This window comes from Macrobrachium nipponense, chromosome 22 (assembly GCF_015104395.2).
Source record: "Macrobrachium nipponense isolate FS-2020 chromosome 22, ASM1510439v2, whole genome shotgun sequence".
Lineage (NCBI taxonomy): Eukaryota > Metazoa > Arthropoda > Malacostraca > Decapoda > Palaemonidae > Macrobrachium > Macrobrachium nipponense.
The window spans coordinates 22,876,478-22,886,206 of record NC_087213.1 but is presented as its reverse complement, the minus strand read 5'-3'; the positions used below and the strand labels follow the sequence as shown (position 1 = coordinate 22,886,206).

The following is a 9,729-nucleotide window of genomic DNA, read 5'->3' as shown; positions in this document are numbered from 1 at the left end:
ACGTTCCTTTCTCTCGACAGAAGAACGTTTGGGGAGACTGTCTGGACCGCTTGGTAGGCAGTCTATCATCCTTCCTCCGATGACGCGGCTCTGCCTCTCTCTCGGCAAGCAACGAAGCAAGTTGTTGCTGCATTGAAAGGATGATCTTCTTTGTCGGAGAAGACTCCTTCTCAGAGGAAGGGCTGATCCTGTGAGAAGACGAGGGGCGAGGAGACGCCTTCTTCCTTCTCACAGGGACCGCAACAGTTCTGTTCCTGGAGCGACTGGGGCGCTCAAAAGCGTCATCATCGGATGACGTCCTGGTCTTCTTTTGCGGAGGAAAGGTAGCAAAACTCTCCCGGAGACAACCGCAAAGCAGCAGAAGAGAAAGGACGTGAAGCGTCCTTCTCTCTGAGACTAAAGACGACGGCCGCCTGTGCGACATCTTGCGTCTTTGTTCTCTTCTGTGGTGGAAAGTCGTCAAAATGTTCAGGCGACGATTGCAACGCATGACGAGAGAGAGAGGACGTGAAGCGTCCTCTTCTATAAGCTTCTGTTTAGAGGGCGCGAGTCCTTCCAAGAGCTCCAACCCCTGCACGGGGAGGACGCCTCGGAGGACGAGAAGCAATCCTTTAGGATTCGTGCACGTGCACGATCTTTGGCAGCCTGGGAAGCGTCTTCAGGTCCTGCCGAAGGGATGCCAGATCGGTGGGAAGTCCCCATAACCCTCCTTCGGCTTTCGACTTGCCCATTCCCTGTTCCTGGGAATCCGGCAGAGGTCCAGGCCTAGAGGCATAATAGGGCCGATCTGACGCCCCCTCCACAACACTAGGGGTACTAACAACCTCACTACACTCACAACACTGATTGGAGAGAGAGCACTTTAGATTCCAAGATACGGATGGAATCCACAATAACAGAAAGGGCATTACGACTCGCAGACACGACCTCAAGGCCTGTAGGCCATACCACAGAGTTAGGCAAAATAAAGTCTACAGGAGGTTAGTAGGTTCATTACCCTGACTTCTGTTTATTGATGCAGTCTTGGAGGAAGACCTCCTGATTCTATCACGCTCTAATTTGCGTACATACGAATCATACGTCTTCCCTTCGGAATCAGTCAAACATCACTCTTATATTGATCTTTCAATAAAGAAACATAAAAGTATATTAATACTCCTTTCTATATATATACTTAATATAAATTTAATATATTAATAAATTAAGAAAATTGTGGAACGCTTCACGTTAATCTTCTCTTCCAATTTTAGTATATGTACTGCAGAAGCAAGTACTACATCTCATGCATACCCAGTGAGGATCTACCGAGGGTTTCGGTAGCCTTACCTTACCCCTTGTAGACAACATACTCTGAAACTAGCCGAACTAGATTCAGACATCTTATGCAAAGAACAATCAAATTCAAATCAATTTATGATAGCGTATGCCTAGCCACAATCCAAGTCAATAAACCAAAAGACAATTAGGATACTTAAGCGGCAATGAAGTTTCAAAATCCTAAGACAGAGGTACTGAAAACAGGAGTTGACAGTACCGGCGACAGAGAAAATCTGAATAGAAAATGGGAATGGTTCCTGATACCCGCCTCTCAGCGGCAGGAATGGGTACTAACCACCTGGCCGACCACTGTGTGTGTCGTAAGTTTTGAAATTCTGTCGGACTTCGGAGAATACAGCTATATATATATCTGACAGATAAGTTTCATGAACAAAATATCAATTCTAGTCTACACCAAATCCTGAAATGACTGGAATGTGTAACTGTTCAGCAAAAAAAATTACATCCTAAAATAATGAATTTTATGATAAAAACTATTTTTTTTAGCTATTTATCCTCTAGCTTTATCTATAACTACTTGGCACAGGTTTGACAAGTGTTAAAATTGAAACAATCATTAACAAATACTCCAAATAGTAAGACAGCAAATGTTTCAATTGCTCATTCTACACTTGTCAATGAACATGGACGGCTGTGTGGACAAGTGTTCTGAAATTTGGTTTTTCATGGTTATGGAATAGGCTCGTTGTTTCACTATGGATTTTTCTTCTGAATCTTCCTTATCAAAATCTCTTAGATTCTGCAAGGTAAGCAGTTGCAAGACCAGACTGGTTTCTGTGAAGTATGACAAGTACACACAAATTAGGCACTGATCATCATGGGGTAACGTGATTCTGACAACAGTAGTGATCATTGCAGGGAATAGTCTTTGCATGAGATTTGATAAGATGGTAAAGTATCATATCAGAAGAGAAAAAGATAGAAAGAGTTAAAAAGAACAGCTAGTCTCACATCTAAGTCTTCTTTAGAAGTAACTTCTGATCAAGAGATACTTAGGTCTACATATTACTGTACTTCTTTTCTCTAGTAGCGTCACATCCTTCACACCCACTAATTCAGCTCAGAGTAGTAGGTTAGATTCATTGCAGTCTGATATTGATTCTGTAAAATCTAAGATTGAATTTTTACGTAATAAGTTTGAGACTTTTTTCATCTGGTGTATCTTGTGCATTGGCATGGAGTGTCCCTTCGTTAAATTGGCAACTCTGCGGATGCTGCCTTGCCTGTCCCATCGGTTCCACCTGCTGATAGGCCTGGTAGTCCCAGGGTTCCCAAATGAGGACTAACATCCCAGGAAGTTCATGGCTTACGTCTTCTGTCCCCTGACTTTGCTTCTTAGTCTTAAATGGACAAGTGCAGATTTCGTGCATAAGAGATTCATGTAGGGTGAAAAGGTTTAGGACTTTGCTTTGAAATCCACAGTCATAAGGCTATTTTAGCGATTCATTCCAACCAGGTAACTCATCGCATTCAGCAGCGAATGATGCTGCTGCCCCTGAAGCCACCTCAAGGGTCCAGAGTCCTTAGATTGGCATTCAGGTAAGAAGCACTTGTGCCTAGAATCCCTTTCTGCTGATGATAGTCCAAGTTTTTCTTGCACTAAGGACGCAAGTATGTCCACTTACGAAGGCTTGCGGCTTCAATAGGCTGCCTTTCTGAACCAAAGACTAAGTGTGTCAGATATTTGAGGACACAGGAAGCGTCGAGTCTGTGTCAGCTTCCACATGTGTCTTCATCAAGGCTGTGCCAGGCGTATTCTAGGCCACGGGAAGCTTCATCATGACTGCACGCCGCCTCATTGAGTCCATGTTCATCGACAAGAATGGAATGAGCAACAAAAACATTCACTGTCTTAACCCCCCCTCTTACAAAGGGTAGGGGAGTGCCTATTATTGGGAACTTTTGTTAATGATTGTTTCAATTTTAACACTTGTCGAATGCACCAAGTAGTCACAGAAAAATATATTCCACAACGTTTATAAGCCTATACATTGCTACATAGCAACAAAATAGTAAAAAATGACAAATTTTTAAATCAATTTCTATTTTTCATAGCTAACAAACCTTCAGTCTTAACAATAGGATATTTTTCGAGTGCTAGCTGGTAACTGGTAAAAACAATCTGAGATTGTAAACCAAGGAATCTGTGAGATCTGGCAATGCCTGCGAGTACAAGGTGAAAGCTGGTCAGAGACCGTGCATTTCACCTCGTGACGCACCAGTCTTTTCCTAACCACTTTGGGGAGTTGACATTTATGTTTTGCTCTCCTTCCAAGCCATTTTTTTCTGTTAATATTCCAAAAAATTTCCAAAATGCAGCAAGGCCTTAGATCTAAGTATTAATCCACATAAACAAGAAATTATTATTATTATTATTGTATGTCCACATTTTTTTGGAGGCTAAGGCTGACTGTGGATAATGATAAATTTTGGATAGTACATATGTGGACTATCAAGGGAATACAGTACTACAATGGAAGGAAGAGCAGAAATACTCCTATGCATGGTGGTCTACCTTTGCCAAAATTTTGACTGAAACCCTTTCAGCCACATAGAAGTATATTCAGGTACATATGATGGGCCAACAAAAAGAGAGACAAACAAGAGATTGATTCTATACTGTATTCCTATCTAACTTTGTTGGCAGGGGACTAATACAATAACTTTGAACAGCCTTTCTTACCTTTTCCAATCACTTCAGCACGCTGACCAATCTTGAGAGGCTTTTCTGCCATGGTGCAACCATATACTCTAAAAAGATATAGAAATATTAGACACTTTCAAACACTGCTGCCTTGCACAAAAAATAAATACTTAATAAAAAAAACTGCAATGTTTCATCTATGTCCTATATCTCCAGTCTGAGTAATTTGTCCTTATACAGCAAGGTGTTCTGACCATGCTATTTTTAATCTACAATTCTGAATTAAAATGTTAACAGGATGTCCCAGTGAAATTATCTTAGCACTTTCTGTTTTTTTACAATACTAATTTCCTTCTAACCATATAGTTGTTCAGTTACTTATATCAAATTTCTCTAAAGAAAATGTGTACAACTACATATATACCTCCATGGGTACAGAATGTAACCTAACCAATTTTTTCATTATTTGATGAAAAATAAACTTCAGTAACATACATTCAAAATCCTGTACTTTTGACCTGGATATAAAAGCCAAATTTTTCTACATATTTGGAGGGGAAATAACATAATCTGCAGTTTACATCATAAAAAATTGTCAGAAATGCATAAGACGCGAACATGTGTGAAGTTGTCCACATGTTCTACTGAGCACAATTTGGTAAAACAAAAGACTACTAGGCTAGCTACTGTGACTGCATTCCAGCCAATCAACGACTAAAATATTTATCACCTTTTGTAAGTGTTTATGTCTTCTGTTTGGGTTATCGATATTTACTGTCTTCTGTTTATGTTTTACATTCATCGCCATGGGGCCGGTACTAAACATGGCACCCATGATAGTTACCAAACCAGAGGGATACGGTAGTAAACTTCAGGCTTACCCAAGATTTACTGGGGGGGGGGGGGGGGGGGTTCACGGGGGGACCATAGCCTGCTGGCCAGTTCAGGGCACAGTACCTACAACAGGTTAAGTTACAGGAAGATTAGTAGAAGATGCATCCCTGCTGACGTACCTTTGATTTGCTTTCAATCACAAGCCAACCCATCAGAAATAGGCCTTTATGTGATCAACTCTTCTGTAGTTTTTCCATTGTATGTTCTAAATATATGACAAGAAATCAAGTGTCATAAGCCTATTATTACATTTATTGGATCATGAAAAACAATGAAAAAATTACCAGTTTGTCTGCTTACAGAAGCAGAGATTATAAGAAATAAAAGGGAATTAGGTATTGGGGAACATAAAATAAACAAAAACATGTCTTAAGGGATATGGACCAATGAATTTTGAGAGTTGTAAATCTCTGCTTCTGTAAGCAGATAAACTGCACATTTTTTTAGCTAATACTACCTCTGTCTGCAAACATGTTGAAAGAAATTGAAAATGAGAAAGAAAACTTTAAAAGGTATTCTAGGGAATAACTCCGCACAGAACACAAGGAACGTTCCCGCGAATATGACAGTCACTAGGGATTGGGGCATCAAATGTATTTCGCCTCTGGGGGTTAATTGCAGTCGACACTCAAAAAATAATGGTAAATTCTTAAAAATCAACCCAAATACTATAAGAAACTGTAATTCCTAAAGAAATAAGAGACGCAGAGTTATTACCTGGATCTACCCTTTAGAAAAACATACACGAGGAAGCAGTGAATTCAGACCCATGCACGGCAGGATTACTACCTAGGTAGTAGGTATAGCCTAGGTACCAAATCTTGTTAGTTTTTTCTATGCATGTTTCAACTTTGTGACTGAGAAATAAGCCATAAAGCGTCATGGGGCCTAATATTGCCTAACAAACCTAGGCTAGTTACTATAGGTAGTAAACAAGTCTAGCTTCAGTAGCCCTATAGCTAGTACCCTAGGCTAGATTGTACAGTTACGTACGTATGCTGGCTATCTTGAGGACGATGTCGGACATCATTTGCCCATAAGCCTAACCTTACTATAAAGCCGTCATTAATGCAATGGATGTGGGCTACCCCCAAATTGGGGATGGGCGTCTCGTAATGTGACCCGAAAATTTTTCTTTTTTTTACGCCTACAACTGAACTGTCAAAACAAAACTGCCGAAGGCAATAGCCCGTGTCTGCCTATCGTCCTACAGCGTCAACTACGTATTATATAATTATCTTCAATTCATTATACATTTTACTTAACAACTTTATAAGCATCATAAAGTACACCAGCTGCGATTCCAGAAATACCAACACAGTTGTATTACCTGAGCTGCCAAATCGATTGTTGTCACACTGAGTCACATCAGCTACTGGTTCCGGAGTCTGGGTGGGTCGTAATAAGCAACGTTCTCTTTTAAATAATCTTAAAATTAATACGAATAGCTACCCTTAATCAGTTGAGATTATCAATGGTTATTATCAGCCTTAAAACCGACGTCAAAAATTCATATGATAAAAGTGTAAGTTAATCAATTAATGTGGCACTAGATATGAATGAAAAGAACAGTCGTAGTAGTAGGATTTTTTTTAAAGTGTCAGATTGGTAATGTTCTTTTCACTTTGTTTCATTTTATAGGAAGGAAAACTCCACATCAAGTTTGAATTTCCATATGGATTATAAATTTTAAAGACACTGGCTTGTGCTAATTCCATGAGCCTTCGTATACTTGTTCTTTGTAACGGGTCTAAGAATCATTATAAAAAGTCCTTTCTCTTAAGAGCATTGCATCCAATAAGCTTTTAATATTGAGAGCATGACATTAAAGAAAACGCAAATAACATTATTGCAAAAGTAAATAATAAGCCTCTAGACATCAGAAACTAATAGATGATTATGTTAAGATCTGCCAATGAGAGACGTAGAAAGATGTAAATAGATGAGTAAAAGAGAGGGCCGAATAATGATATGGTTAAGTTGAGCTATAGAATATTACATTTCAAACAGATGGGAAAAGAGGGTGCACAGAATTATTCTCACATCGACAAACTTGTAAGGACGACATTTGCTCAGACCTCACAAACTTTGATATATCTTTGTCTTGCCAAGATTAATTTCCGTATAATAATACAATTCCCATATATATGCCTATAATTTTCCTTTCATAAGGAAATTCGATCTATTTGACTTGTAAACCTTACTGTTTGTTAGCCTTGCCAGGTTGTTAACCTGTACTGGATAGTACCATTGTCCCTAAATGTTTGGATGTGTCTTGTGAATCCTTTCTCCTCCTTATGTAATTTCAGTCTTCTGTGCATAACATGTCATCGTTATTTCTGTTTTTCTTTAATGCCTTCTCGCCAGATATATGATACATTCTATAAGGCTAAACCTTGCGGTGTTCTAATGACTATAGCAGTATCGTCTACATATTCCCAGCAACACTACTACTGTCTTCACCTAAGCCCTGGAACTGTCCAAGATATTTTCCTAGATTTTGGGACTATTCAAGATATTTCTTTATATCCTAGAATTATCTAGGATATTTACATGGGTGCTGGAAGAGTTTAAGATATTTTCCTACATCCTGGAACTTTCTAGCATGTTTCCCGGATCTTGGAACATTTCAGGGAATTTCCCTAGATCCTGGAACTCTTCCGGATATTTCCCTAGATCTTTGAACTGTTCAGGATATTCCCCTGGATCCTGGAACTGTTCGGGATATTTCCCTGCCCTTCTGAGGGTCTCCCATGCTACTTAAGTGGTTTTATCTCCCTTCCATATACAAATCACTTACAAGCGATGCAAAATGCTGAAGTCTAAATACCTTTCTCTTAATTAACAGTCATTTACCAGCTGCCACGATAAATTGTAGGGCATATAAAGTAATTTTTATTACCTGTCCTGCTACAGAATGCTGTAGAGAATTTCCATTGTTTCCTTAAATAAATGATTAGGCTACACTCAAAAACAAGAAGTTAACAATCATTCTAGACATCAAATCTTACCAATATAATTTTCTCTCTTTAAAAGAACGGATGATACCGCCACTATGAACTCTGAATAATTGTTATGCCTTCCGTAATATATAAATCTCCATTGACTAAGAATAGCAAAAACTGTAAGATTAATATACAAATGCTTTCGCTGCTTAAGTATTTCAATGTCCATATTCATGTACACTTGACACAATCATCCACGAATTTGATATTATCATTTGTACGTTCATAAACAATGAGTACACAAACAATTAAGCAAAGAAAATCATAATTAAAAACTAACAAAACGACTGGAGTCAACTCAGTTATGACGACTTCCTATTTCATCAACGCCTCTAGCTATAGATTCAAAATGTTCCAATTTACAATTACATAAAGTAATCACCAACTTAATGACTGTTATAGCTAAAACATGTTATCCCTTTTTACCTCTTGGAACCAATAAAATCATTGTTTTGTGCCTAATAAAAAATATTTTTGAGATATCCACAAAAAAGATTGGATCCGAACATCACTAAAAAGGAAAATACTTTCTTGTTTTGGTGTCACTGTTCACAACAGGTGATACTTGGGTTAGTGAAATCTAGTCGAAACTTGTTAGTGATAATGGCATGCATGCCTAATATTTATTTATTTAGCTTCATAACTATGACAAAAAATGGTTTTAGGGTAGATCTATATTACTATTCCGCGGCGGCCTAGACTATGGCAGTTGCAGTTTTTCTATGCAGTTTTACCTCCTGAACAAGAATTTTAAGTAACATTTACTCGTACGACTGTAATTAACCCCCAGGGGCCAGTACGAAACACGGCGGAATACACTGCATGGACGCCCCAATCCTTAGTGGATGTCGTATTCGCGGTTACGTCCTTGCCATTGTTGCCAAAGCGCGGAGAAACAACCAAAAGTGCGGAGAAGATTCGAGGGGAGGCACTGAATGCAGAGCTGAGGTCTGCACTCCTCACGTTACGTATGCGGCTCTGTAGGTCCGCACATATATATTTATGCTTTTAACACTTTTTCCATTCATAAAAAATTATTGAAATTATAAAATAATTTTGAAAATACTAATATTGTTGAAAGATGAACATTTCTCTAGTCTCAAGTGTTCACGCGCCAATATCAGATACGATCATACGATTGTGAATTAAGAACCGATTTTGACAACAGCAGATAGCGTAACCCAAACGTGATGTCTTACAATGCATCCATTCTTTAATTTGTCTTTGTAATTATATATATAGCTTGGTAAAAGTTGGTTAATTTGTGAATTAATCTTAGGGAGAAGACTGACTTACATTATTGTAAACTTAGTCACATGTTTAATGAGTTTATTTATTTTTTTAGAAAAAAAACTGCAAATATGTATTAGCCAATTGCATTAGTTGAAGTGATTCAACTGATTATAACCGAATAAGTTTCGATATCAGTATGCTAGGAAGTGGTGTATTATAATCGTGGATTTTCTTGATATTAATGTAGCTTATTGATAAAAAAAAGGACCAATTATGATATGCTCTTTTCCAATTTTTTGAAACTCACAGCCCTGAATAGGGCATTCGTTTGGTTTAGGATTGCCACATGTATACCATAAATCATGCATAATATGCTGTCTATTCTCTTGGGGAAATATCTCATTTCAAAATATCCGGATCATAAAAGATGGCATATAGACCTACATGTTTCATATCGTTTTTGTCAGCTTACAATGCTTATGACATTGATTTTAAGCCTAGACCTATATTAGGTTGTTTATTATCATTATTACTTCAGCAAACGTTTTGAATTAACATTCAGCATATTACCTAAAGTGACAAATGTGGCTTAAAAAAGAAAAGAAAGAATAAACT

General features: G+C 38.2%; 1 protein-coding gene across 1 annotated transcript; it reads right to left on the bottom strand.

Annotated features, from left to right (window-relative positions):
* Positions 1-4,021: 4,021 nt before the first annotated feature.
* Positions 4,022-6,191, bottom strand: LOC135198356 (dynactin subunit 1-like; the record flags this gene model as incomplete). The annotated part of the gene is given in 2 exon segments (XM_064225918.1): positions 4,022-4,089; positions 5,870-6,191. A coding segment is annotated over 1 exon segment (52 nt), but the record flags the coding sequence as incomplete, so codon positions are not given.
* Positions 6,192-9,729: the final 3,538 nt, after the last annotated feature.